Source organism: Sphaeroforma arctica (assembly GCF_001186125.1).
Source record: "Sphaeroforma arctica JP610 unplaced genomic scaffold supercont1.791, whole genome shotgun sequence".
Taxonomy (NCBI): domain Eukaryota; class Ichthyosporea; order Ichthyophonida; genus Sphaeroforma; species Sphaeroforma arctica.
The window spans coordinates 24335-37054 of record NW_014039767.1 but is presented as its reverse complement, the minus strand read 5'-3'; the positions used below and the strand labels follow the sequence as shown (position 1 = coordinate 37054).

Sequence of the window (12720 nt, the reverse complement as noted above, 5' to 3'; positions counted from 1 at the left end):
ATAGTAGTGAAAATAGAGCAGGAGATATGTGATAAATTTCACTTGGAAAAAAAATACAATATGAGCAAACCTGATTCCCAAAAATAATCATTCGCATCATTCAATTGGGATGTATCCTGAGAAACTTCACTAAGAGACTATCATCAGTTAGTACGACGCTGGCGATAATCCTTTAAAAGTAAATTCGTTAGTATACTTGTGACTCACCTTTCATTTAAGACGAGAAAAGCGATGAAAATGTTTATATAGGATATATGAACTGCGAGAACATACTGCGGATAACTCAATCAATAGTAGTGGAAATTGTTCTACTGAAATTTATTATTTTGAATTTTGCACATGATCTAATCTTTACCGGCTGACCTTTGGGTTAAATTATTTAATAGAAAGCCTTATTGGTGTATATCTAACTGTCAAACTAACTTTTAAAGTAGACTTTTAACAATTTAAAACTGAGATAGGTGTGCTGCGAATGGGAGAACCCACCAGTTTAATTAACAATAGGCTTTCAATTTTATGGTGGCACTATCTTGGACCATCACTGCGCTTCCCGTACAGTATCTATGCTCACCTGAAAACTGTACACAAAACCACGGGCGGGCGTACACCCGACCATGTAGCCCTCCGCCAACGCTGTGACGACATCAGGAAGAACTCAACAAAACGTTGGTCCAACAAGGAGATCGCGGCAATGGCCCGGCGCCAATACTACTACCAACTGGTTATGGGTAAACCGTCAACCTCAAACCGAGACACAGCCAGACACGACAGCTTCAATCGCTGCTTCGAGTCTACACCAATCCGGCTGTGTGCTATGATTGTAACGAATACGTACATGTTCACATTGCTCGACTACCGCACCGACGGCTGTCTCTGCCCTGTCTGCCCCGGTAGCCACAAGTTCACTATCAACCACTTTACCTGCATCCAACAACTGATTCGACCCATCCTGGTAGGCCCGAAACTGCCGCCCATTGGCCCTGACCTCCTTCAGCAATTACAGGAGTGCCACGACTTCCACGGTATCTGGACCCTCCACGAACACCTTGGATCTTTTCTCCAGTATGTTGAAGAACCACCGTACCCTCACCCGTCCCTGACACATCAATAGATGTTCCCTATACCCCGGCTAATCACGCTGTTGAAGTACTACTTCCAAATATCGGTTCAAACCAAATCATCGCGCTTGTTGGTTCCGACTATGATACTTCCGATCCAGGCCAGTCAACACATACCGAATTCATCCGTGGTCTGGTGCGGCATTGGCTTACCCCCATCCTCGCTTCTCGACCGGATTATGACGGATAACCTGGTCCTTCTCGGTATTTCGTACTCTGCACTAACCCATTCCGCGACACTACACGGCGCAGACCCGGTCCGTACCACAGAGGTGGATACTCTACTTAGTAGGTCAGCAAGCGAATATATGGGACATTCGATAGTAACAGTGTTTTGTCAACACCGGCCCGAATTGACTCAGCACATATCTTCCATTGTCGACTCACTTGGCCCAAGCTTCAAACGGAAATTTACTGACCACTTCTTCCCATCAATCTTTCCTGAACCACTACAGCGACTATGAGAGCCATACAATATGTTCATACATTGTATCATACATACTTGCCATTTTTGAAATAAATATTATTATCCCTATCTTGGAAAGAGTGTTCGAGATTAACCATCAATAAAATTAGATCGCGAAACTCTTGCAATCCGAAGAAATGTTGCGCGGTACGAATTAGAGAGCTTTGCTGTTCGTTGCTAGTCGCAGTGTATATGTTCATTGTAGTTCATTCACAACAGACTATCATTATGATATAATAGCAGTTTGTTCAAAGAATAGATGAACAAACAACGAAAACGCAGCAGTTTCCATTATCAAATCTATGTAGAATCGGTTTACAACAATAAATTATACTACTCGCTATGTAGCCTTTGTAAAATAAATTAAAGTTTATAATAGTCTTCGCATAATTTGCGCCCCTATTATTGAATGCAATACCATACGGAGTAAAAGCTAAGTATGGGAATCGCTGGTGACCAAAGATAATTGCCCGCCGTAATCTACGACATTGGCCGATGTGACTCGTTATCATATGACGACTCTCCATTCCGTGTTTTTTTTTCTCAAACGGTCTGCATGCACTTTTTATGCATCAAAATTGCGATGTAATGATAGTCAAATCGAGAGGCGAACAAACGAGTATGCTGAGAAATCGGCTGAGTTTTCATAAATATATCAAAATATGCGACCCCCGTTCATTGTGTTCAATCGTGATTTCACAGTTAGTTAATAGTTCTCACCATGTATCAATAACTACGTTTGCTGCCAGGCTGTCGTTGGTCATATCAAACATCCATTGGTCATACCTAGTAACAGTGCCCTGTATGTGTATTCGAATCTGACTGATTGCTTAGGAGATTGTATTTGCACAGCCCACCCTAACACCGTTCTAAGTAGACCAATGTCAACCCATCAAACCACTTCCGTTTTCCGTAATGTCAACGCATTACAGTGATACTTTCTGAACTTCGCGGTATTCCAAAAGCCCAACGACTGTCCGTGCTATGATAATTTGATTAAGTTTGTATGTTCTGATATTCGTTTCGAAGAGTCTTACAAGATGGCCAGACCATGAATGATTATATAAGCATGTGACATTGTGAGAGATTAAAAATACTATGAACGGAATTTCGCCTTCTTCCCGTGAGAGACTACAGTAGTCGACGTATTTCTATATACGTTGATAACGTTTACGTCGTCAGCCCGAGAGTAATTTGGGACTTGTTCTCAAATTAATATAAGTATAGGTGGGTCAGCCCGAGAGAACGTAAGAGTAATTTGAGACTTCTTCTCAGATTAATCTATTTATAAGATACGGCCGGCTAGCCGAGAGCCGAGGTCCGAGACTGAGTGTAGTAACAGAGAATATGATATATTTATTTCTGGAAAATATATCTGAGTGCTGAAGTGTTCTGCATAAGGTTTCGCATACTGATCGAATGAGTTTTTTCCCTGGCCAACCCAAGTGGTTAAACACTAGCTCAAACACCATCAGTATATAACTAAGGGTGAGATCATAAATTCATTCCAAAGCACCATACTTTAAATACACTGGCACTTTACTATTGGTCCCACACCGCACGCTAACATCCCGGACTCACTTAAAGAAATCACAGTCTTGACATTATTACTAAACACAAAAATTAAAAAGTTGATGTCAACTGTTGTACCAAATCAATCACACCTACGCCACTACTTACATATTGCGTGGCTTTATAAAACGAATATAATAAGGTTCCACGACAGTGACATTCAAACTACGATGCAAATTGTTACTTGACTAATTAAATGATAAATTATTAACCTCGCCGTATTCCCGGCTAGCTCAGTCGGTAGAGCGTGAGACTCTTAATCTCAAGGTCGAGGGTTCGAGCCCCTCGCTGGGAACTTTTTTGTCGTCACAATGAAAAATTGAACTTGTGATGGATGGGAATTCTAGCTGGAAACGTTAAAAACAATAAGATTCGACATTGGTCGAGCAACAAAGACTCTTTAATTGACCCCATAGAGTATATAAAGCAACCTGTGCACCATTTATGCTGCATTACCTGGTAACATCCCCCCCCAAAAAAGTTCAACAACAATTAAAACAGCTACATTTGTGTATGCACAAAAACGATAAAAAAATCACCCACAATTAAAAAAGCTTTATTTCTGTATGCACCATAAGCGGTAAATAAAAAAATCATCCCCATTAAAAACAGCTATATTTGTGTATTCAACAAAAACGGTTCAACACATCGAACGTCAAAGCATTCCTTATACTGAGTGTTGATTATAATATCAACCCTGTCGTGGTATGCGGATGTCGACAAGGGCACAGTGTAGACCAGGAAAACAGGGTAGTATGCATATGCATCCGATTATGGTTCAGCTTCCTCTATAAAAAAGCACTTAAAATACGGAAGAAGAAGAAATTGACAACGATCCTTAAAGAATAAAACAGTGAAATGCATTTGATATACTCTATCTGTGCTTTTCATTGCTGACTGCAATTGTATAATTGTTGTCGCTGCTATCGTACACAATTTATCTGAGCGAGAGTATTTAACGACTATCAACGAGCAATTGATTGCTATTCTTGCTGAACCTGCCAAGAAGGATCCGAATATCAAGGGTGAGGGGTTTTCGGGGTACTACAGAAGCGTTGCGAAGTCTAGGAGCGCTATATTCGAGTGGGCTTAACTTCTACCCTATCGACATCTACTACATATACTCAGTCTCAATCTGCGAACGCTGCTCCACTCCATTCTACAATATTATTTCAAGCGAAAAGATGCTACAACCATTTAAGGTATGTAAAATCCAACCTCTTCATACCAATGGACTTGATGTGAATTACCCTTTGCGAGCCTCTATATCAAAACTTAACAACAAGGTGGTTTACCCATAACCCAACCCTTTATTAATTCCAATGCTCGCACACGAGGTTGTGAGTTGCGTGGGGAAACGAATAAATAAGGTGTATTTGATATCATCAACAGAGCTGCCGCCAGGAGCTTAAGATATCATTAAGTTCCTGCTTGATGGCAAGCGTAAGCAAATATCTACACTATAGATATTCTTGTACAGGGGTCAAGCTGATCCAATATACTAGCATGTACTGTTAAGATGAAATTAACATTGTACTTATTATTTCAAATACACTCACAGTTCGGTACCAATAATGGTACACAAACGTGAACTGACAGCTGTCATAGTGTCAGATATATGAACGAATCACAGTCCAGCCGTTAGTCAAGTTTCTACTATACTTACGTGTGACAGCACATGACTAGGAACGGATATATAGCTATATAACCCTCAGTAGGGGGGGAAATAACCTTATTCACTCTAATATATATGGGTCTCTTAGATCACCAGACAACAATAGTGTCTATCAAACTTATATATACAAACTGAAAGCACATATTACCGCACTCGACAAACACTCAAAGTTCTCAATTTTACAGGGTTGCTATACATTGCACACCATGACTTTATATGAAGTGTTTACTCTTCCCACGGTCTTCGAGTCCTACGAGGAAGCTCTTACATTTGGCACCACATTTACACAAGATCCACGCTCTTGTACGCAAACTTGAGTATAATGCTCGCGAACACCCAATTCAAACAGCACAAGTACTCGCCCATATCGTTGTTTCAAGTAACAACATTGCCAATGCAAACTCGCGAGCTGAGCAGTCTCTAGATGACGCAACTAAACACAAAGCCAACTTCTAATTCGAACTTAATCAACGGCGCGACCAGAAGTCACAGCTAGAAAGCGAACTTGATGTTACTAGCGTCCGTCTCAGCTTTACATGAGAGTGACTTCAGAAATACAAAAAGCCAGCCTCTACGGTACGACGCCGACCTTCACGCTAAACTCGAGGACTTTCGCAACAAACTCCGAGACGGATTGGAACATATCGACCTTCTGTATGGCATACGACGCACTCCGAAAACTATGACTGAGAACTATGATCTCGCACCTGAGAAGCCAAGCCTTTCTGTCAGTAACTGTCCTAACTACAAGGGTATGTACAAACAGATAAAACTCACTGGTTGGCAAAATTTCGGCAAACAAACTTCAAGACGCACCAGAACATATCAACCTTCTGCATGACATAAGACACACTCGAAAACTATCGCTGAGAAATATGATCTCACACCTGATAAACCAGCTCTTTCTGTCCGTGACTGTCCTAAATACAATTATATATACAAACGGACAAAACTCACTGGTTAGCAGAATCGGCAAACAACCTTCGAGACGCACCGGAACATATCGACCTTCTGCATGACCTGAAAACTAATAATTTCACACCTGAGAATCCAGGCCTTTCTGTCAGTGACTGTCCTGAGTACGATGATATGTACAAACGGGTAGCCCTCTAAGAATTCGAACACTATGCACGCTTCGGCGACTACATCCTCAATGCAATAATTCAACGTTTGGAGGCGGGCATGACATTGTCGCTGATCCCAAGTGTCATCGGGTTCTGGTCGACTCGATCAATTGAGAGACGTTAACCAACTCGTTTACAAAAATATTATTTCCAAGCCTCCATACGTATCCTTCCAGCATATTTGTGTCACCACGAATACTACCAGCAATGACCGCTTCTGGTCCACGATGGAACACCTGACGAGCTCCACTGGCTCCCCTGATACGACTCTATATATACTCGAAGTAATTGGACAGCATCTTCTCGATGTGGGGGAACTAATCCTAGACAAATACCTTATATGTGCTCTTCTCTACAGCCTTTACGATAATTAAAAGTTTATTCGCTCTGACATATTCGCTTGCGACATCGACGAGTATACCATCGATTCACCGCCACTGGCTCCCTTGATACGACTCTACAGGCACTCGGATAAATCAGACAGGATCTTCTCGACATGGGTGAGCTAATCACAGATAAATACCTTATATGTGCTCTTCTCTACAGCTTTGACGATAGTTACAAGCTTCTACCTTTGACATCTTCGCTCGCAGCATCGACGAGGTTACCATCGATACCGTCTACATGAAAGTCATCCAATTTTGCTGGTGACAATCAACTTGATACAGCAGCAACAGCCTCCAGATTGAATACTTCCACGGCTAGTCAGGATACTATCTTCCGTCACGACACAACCCTCAAACATCGTAATTGTCCTATTTGTGACCAACCTGATAACGGCATTTTCGGCTGCCCCGATTCAATTTGTCGCAAATGTGCCTCTCCAGAACACAAAGGTAACAATGTCCTGACGACTGCACAACTCTTTTCTACTCTAAATACAGCCACAGTGGTCATAATGCATCTGTGCGCTCCGCTAGTGAACCAACGGGGTCCCCTTTGAAACCGACTCAGACAAATCTACATATATTCACAATAAAGTCGAATCAGTATTTCCTAAAGTCCGATATACTATACAGAGTACATTATATCACACCGGACCCACTGATCCCAATATAACAGCAAGCTCCCTTTAATAATGACTTTGGTGCAATGATTCATATTCGTAATACTACAACCAAAGTTATCGATATCGAACACGGCCGTTTTATCGTTGAGTTTCCGGAAAAATCCCACATCACCCGTCCGTATTGCGGACAGCTCACAGGCATCGGCGCAGAGCTCATCATGCCTCAGGCAGAGCAAATAATCTATCTGTTCGCCGCTTGCAGGATCATGGCTTTAACATCACATTCCATTTCCATGCATCGCAGAATAACCCGATGCCCACAGGATGTATCAGCACATATGTCCACGGCACTCTACAACGTGTACCTGCCACCCACGGCCTTCATAAACTTTCTACATTTGAGTCCCCTTCGCTTTTAGACTGGCAAGACACCATGGGTAACACTCATCCACGTATACCTCGCGCTACATTTCAGCAAAACAACATCGACACTTCAAACACGACAACTCTACTGACAACCGGAAGTTACATACCGACTTGTTTCAGACACATGTCGTTGATCCCTTTGGAACCGATGACATCGATTTATTTGCGAGCGCGAATAATGCACAAGTTCCTATGTATTTCAGTCTCGAAGCCAACGCCTCTCTTCGACGCTTTTGCGCAAAACTGGAGGCAACCCCAAGTCCACCTTTTCGGCAATATACTCTACACGAAGAAAGCATGGAGTGCTATACTCGCCAAACTCGACAACGACAATGACTTCGTCACTGTCGTGTTCCCGTTGTCCCCAACAACAGATGTTACAAACAGGCGTTACAACAACTCGAGACATTTATCCGGAATCGGCGTGGTTGATTTACCAATATGGCGTTATGTCTGTGTTGCTAGACTCGGCAATATTGCCCGTTCTGTACCACCTACAGCCAAGCTCATCACCGCACACACAGATATATTAGCACATCCCCAGAAAAATGCGCCGTCGTCCCATATCAAATACCTTGAAAGATCCCGACACACGCCCACCCGTTGGTACCGTTTTTCATGTTGACTTTGAAACTTACCTGCCATCTTCGGTCAATGGTTGTACTCTCAATATTAGATATATGGATGCCAATTTTGGTATGCCCTTCGTATACCCTTTAAAGAAATGAAGGATGGCGTTGCTGATACGCTCGACCGATTCTGCACTGATATTGGCAAGGATAAACCTGCGAACCTCCACGAACTCAAATGCGATCGCGGATGAGAATTCACATATTCTGTTTTTAACGCGATCAACACAGTTCAACACATCAAAGTAACTTACGTGCCTACCAATTCACCTACACTACACAGCTTTGCGGAACGAACATATCGAAGCATCAAATATATTTTGTGCTCCCTCTTTCAACACTCCGGCCAACCTCACAATATGTGGTTTGAAGCAGTCCGTCACGCCACTTTAATAAAGGCCATCCAGTGTAACAAGCGCGACTACTTACGTGTGACAACATATGACTAGGAGCGGATTTACGATACTCAATGAAGGGATAAATAAACTTCACTCTATACATGGTACAATTGTTCTTATAGCACTGCCTACTAAAAATATAATTAAGACTATAAGCTCAACTACAATCGAAGTGAACTATTATTCTAGTGAGATTATCACGGTAGAGACCCAAAAACATCTAGGTCGAATAAGAAGACATCTACCGATGAGCATATGTTCAATACCATAGCAAACTTATTTCCTAATGAAGAATAGACACACCGATTGAGGTATAACGGGGGCTCTTGGGAAGAATTTAATCGAAGAACAAAATAATTGGTTGCCTATTTGAAAATAACCGCGATCGAGAACTCTTGTATTCGAGAGAGTCCCACGCTAGCGACACCACGGTTTTTATACTATACTTATGTGCGACAACACTTGACTATGAACGGATATACAATCGGCAGTAAAGGGATAAATAAACTTCACTCTATATGTGGCACATTTGTTCTAATATGCACTGCCTACTAATACAGTCAAGATTATAATCTCAATTACAAAGTTAACTTTGATTCTAGTGAGATTACAACGGTAGATACCATAAAATCTCTAGGCCGTATAAACATATACCGACGAGCACATGTTCAATATAATAGTAAACTTATATACTAGTGAAGAATGGAAACAACGATCGAAATCTAACGAGGGCTTATGGGAAGAATTTGACTTGACTACATTGAAGAACAAGTTAGTTTGTTGCTTATTTGGAAATGAACACGATTGAGAACTCTTGGACTCGAAAGAGTTCCACATTAGGTTTTTTATACTATAGTTACGTGTGACAACACATGACTAGGAACGGATATATAATCGGATGCATAGAAAACTTACTCGCAACACAACATGATATCTGATACACACTGTATACTGTTTGCCACGAACCGAGGCGTTGGTAAGGACCTGATATAAGATACAACATGTATTAGGTCCTACCATAAGGCATTTCTAAATTGTGACAATATCTATGTACCATTTGATGGCACATACAACATTATATAATAAAGAAGATTCGTGATTAAATGAACGTAAATACGTGAGCGAAAACTTCAGTTCGATGTGAAATTGGATGGTAGAAATTGCTCGTGCACTCAAAGGGGAATCGAACTTGAACCAGGATGTGCGGGTATATCGGTCAACACAAGTAAGTTCACAGTATATGACTTTAGTATCAGAATATTTACATTGAAATAATGTGAGTAAATAGGAAACATGTGATGACTCCTGTCAAGCCAGAAATTAATAGTAGCTGTCATTGCATGACTAGATATAAACGACATATGCCTTGATGGAGCTGGGACAAAATTAAACCGATTAGAACAGATATATGCTTATGTATTTAGGTGGCCAATAGGAGACTATAGACTCTTGATGTAAATATCACAAAATCCTGTTCTCAAAACATATATTTAACATACATCAAAACCCCGTAACCCCCACGAAAACCCTGTGACTCCCAAGTGGCGAGCGACTGTTTTATATACAAATCATCTGAGTGCCACTACCTTCTATCTGAGCGGATGAATCACGACCCCCATTAAGTATTGCTTCATATTCAAGCTATACGCGAGGTCGTATCGGCTGCGTATTCGACACACAAAGTTATCAGGCAAGATATTGACGATTTAAATTGCTTACATCTGACCAAAATCCTTACGCACACACTAATGACGAGAAGCACACACCACGTATCGAGAAGAGTAATCGTAGTATACGGCTAATGTAATCGTACAAAATCAATTTACAGAGATGTAACAAACTGTCATATAATGTGTTCCAACTTGAGAAGTGAAACTTTTATTATTGAACAGCAGTAGTAATCATCGTCGAATGTAATGATATGTACTCGCCGATACACGAAACAGAACACTCAAGTTTCATATAAACGTATAGCTACAATTATATATACATTCAATTTCGCAATCCGAAAAATTACTAAATATATAGCAGGCTACTAATAGCTTTGAACACAAGTAATCACGCATTTTTTATAGCATATTCCATACCCCAACATACATAGATAGAACAAAAGAAAAAAAATAAAGACTATAAGAAAAAATAAGAATATATAATGAATAGATTTTTACTGTCTATGTCTTCTCGTGGTGTAGGGGTTATCACATCATGTTTACACCGTGAGGGTCGTCAGTTCGATTCTGGCCGAGAAAATCCTCAATCTAGCGGGCGACAGCCTGCCGAGATTACTTTTTATTTTATATTTTTTAGAAGTCTGAAGATGTACGGCACGAGTAAATTCTGAAGATTACCGCTTCAGACCAAGCGTTTCCGAAGCAATGTTATCATTATGAGCCATATCATGATATTTATTACAGCAGGAATCACAAGGTGGTTTTGTACACTACATGGTTAGCTTTACCTGTAGATGATTGCAGCGTTCATAGTGGCTGAGGCGGATTTTTTACGGGAAGCAAACGTTTTTGTGTATACTAACAGCCAAAATGGTGTAGGTCAAAGTGCTATCATACAATTCAAGTGTGTACACGAGCGTGGTGGTGATCGGATGCCAACTGAAGAGTTTTGCACCAAAATCTTGTGGATGTCTGAGGCGACCACACTCACAGGTCACAGCCTTGGATAATTTTGTACAACGGAATTGTGGCTGTGGAAATTATTTTGTAGTAAAACACTTATAGAGGGGCAGTATGATGGGCGTCCGCGTTTGAGAAAAAGCGCGGCTCTAAAAAATAAATAAATTCTCGTGTCGGAAGTATTTTTTAATAATAATTTTAGAAAAATATATGGAAAAGGGGGACACACTCATCGAATAACGTCCATAGTAGTAACACGTCGATATAAGGAGCGGGTCAAGAAAATAATTATGAACCCAATCTGTAGAGGGTCGTACATCCGAGTGGCAAACTATCAGCAGCGATGCTGTGCCAGGATTGCTGTAGCGTCAAACATTAGAAATAGCCGTGGTATTGTATACTCGCAGAAGTACAAACGCAGCATCAACAGATCACTTTATACAATTACGGATGTGGACAAACTAAATCAACATGATATACAGCACCATTTTAGACATATACTTGTCAATAGTACAGATCACGGTCAGGATGCAACTAGTACCACCATGGACGTAGACCAAGAGAATACACCACACGAATCTAAGCATATACTCGATACTTGTACAGACCAGGGGAATTGGACCTTTGGTAGTGAAGAGCCAAAAGTAAGTGCTATGTTGCGTGCTAGTTTTGCTGATGCTTCACATGCCGGAAGGAACCTGGACGCAAACGGCCAGCCAATAATATTGACACAGGGTGGTGTTCTATGCAGAGAAAAGGATGTGGATATCGATACAGCAACACCGTATGGAGCATATACGTACAAAGACATGAACAGTTTACACGGTGATGGGTTGGCTTATGAGCGTCAAGAAATAGACTCAAGCCCGAATGTATTGGAAAGTAGAGGTGTGAGCGTAAGCAAGGGCGTTAACGAGAACGTTGGCGTATCAAAAGATCGTGAATGGTCCGAGCACGATAAGTTTTATGCACAGGGTGGCGCTATAGCAGATAGTACCTTGGGATTGTTGTCGCTACAACACGGTACCAAAAGTTCACTAGCACATATAAAAACCAGACACATACACATCTCCCAATCTAGGCGTCACATGCATACAGCAGCTGTCTATCTTAGACAGACATTAGACCGAGGTGTTCACACGGGGCCGACCCAGACATTATATGGCGGAGCACACATACGGACTTTGCATAGACACGTACAAGCACAAAGCAAGGGTCAATCACAACCTAAGACGGAGGCCAAACCTGAACCTGACACCGCTGCTACGAATAGTGGATCCTCGATATTCTCACGGTTAACAGCCAAAATCTGGCCAACTGGCAGTTGTGATGAGTCACTCGTGTTATACCCTGCACAACCAGAACTAGATACAAAACATGGCCCATCTACTACACCCGGTTCAGGACCCCAATCTACAACCAACAACACATCAGGCTCTAGATCTTCACCCAATTCTGCACCAAAACCCACCGCTGGCACGACTGGCACAGTATCCGAGGCAACAGCTAGGGTGGCGCTACAGAATAGAAATCGGGATGCTTCTGCGTTCCCGAGCACAACGCATACAGTGAGTGTGGTACGGTCTTACTCGGCCGAGCATGCCGAGAAAATCATACGCGAGCATATCCTACCCGCCAATCCGAGTGTGTTAGGGTATGACATTGAGGTATGT

General features: G+C 41.7%; 2 protein-coding genes and 2 non-coding genes across 4 annotated transcripts in view; all 4 read left to right on the top strand.

The window, feature by feature from the left end:
- Positions 1-3378: 3378 nt before the first annotated feature.
- On the top strand, positions 3379-3451 carry SARC_30192. The gene has a single exon. It is a non-coding gene; the product is annotated as a tRNA-Lys (tRNA).
- Positions 3452-5339: 1888 nt separating this feature from the next.
- Positions 5340-5944, top strand: SARC_08619 (hypothetical protein; the record flags this gene model as incomplete). Its single annotated transcript, XM_014297400.1, has 2 exons — positions 5340-5583; positions 5799-5944. The coding sequence occupies 2 exons, from the start codon at positions 5340-5342 to the stop codon at positions 5942-5944; spliced, it is 390 nt and encodes a 129-aa protein (XP_014152875.1).
- A 4650-nt stretch (positions 5945-10594) lies between these two features.
- Positions 10595-10667, top strand: SARC_30191. The gene has a single exon. It is a non-coding gene; the product is annotated as a tRNA-Val (tRNA).
- Positions 10668-11592: 925 nt separating this feature from the next.
- Positions 11593-12720, top strand: part of SARC_08618 (hypothetical protein) — a gene marked incomplete at both ends in the record, with an annotated part of 10001 nt that continues 8873 nt past the window's right edge. Inside the window, one exon of the mRNA XM_014297399.1 lies at positions 11593-12624. Within this exon, the coding sequence (XP_014152874.1) occupies positions 11593-12624 (1032 nt within the window). The remainder of the gene's footprint in view (positions 12625-12720) is intronic.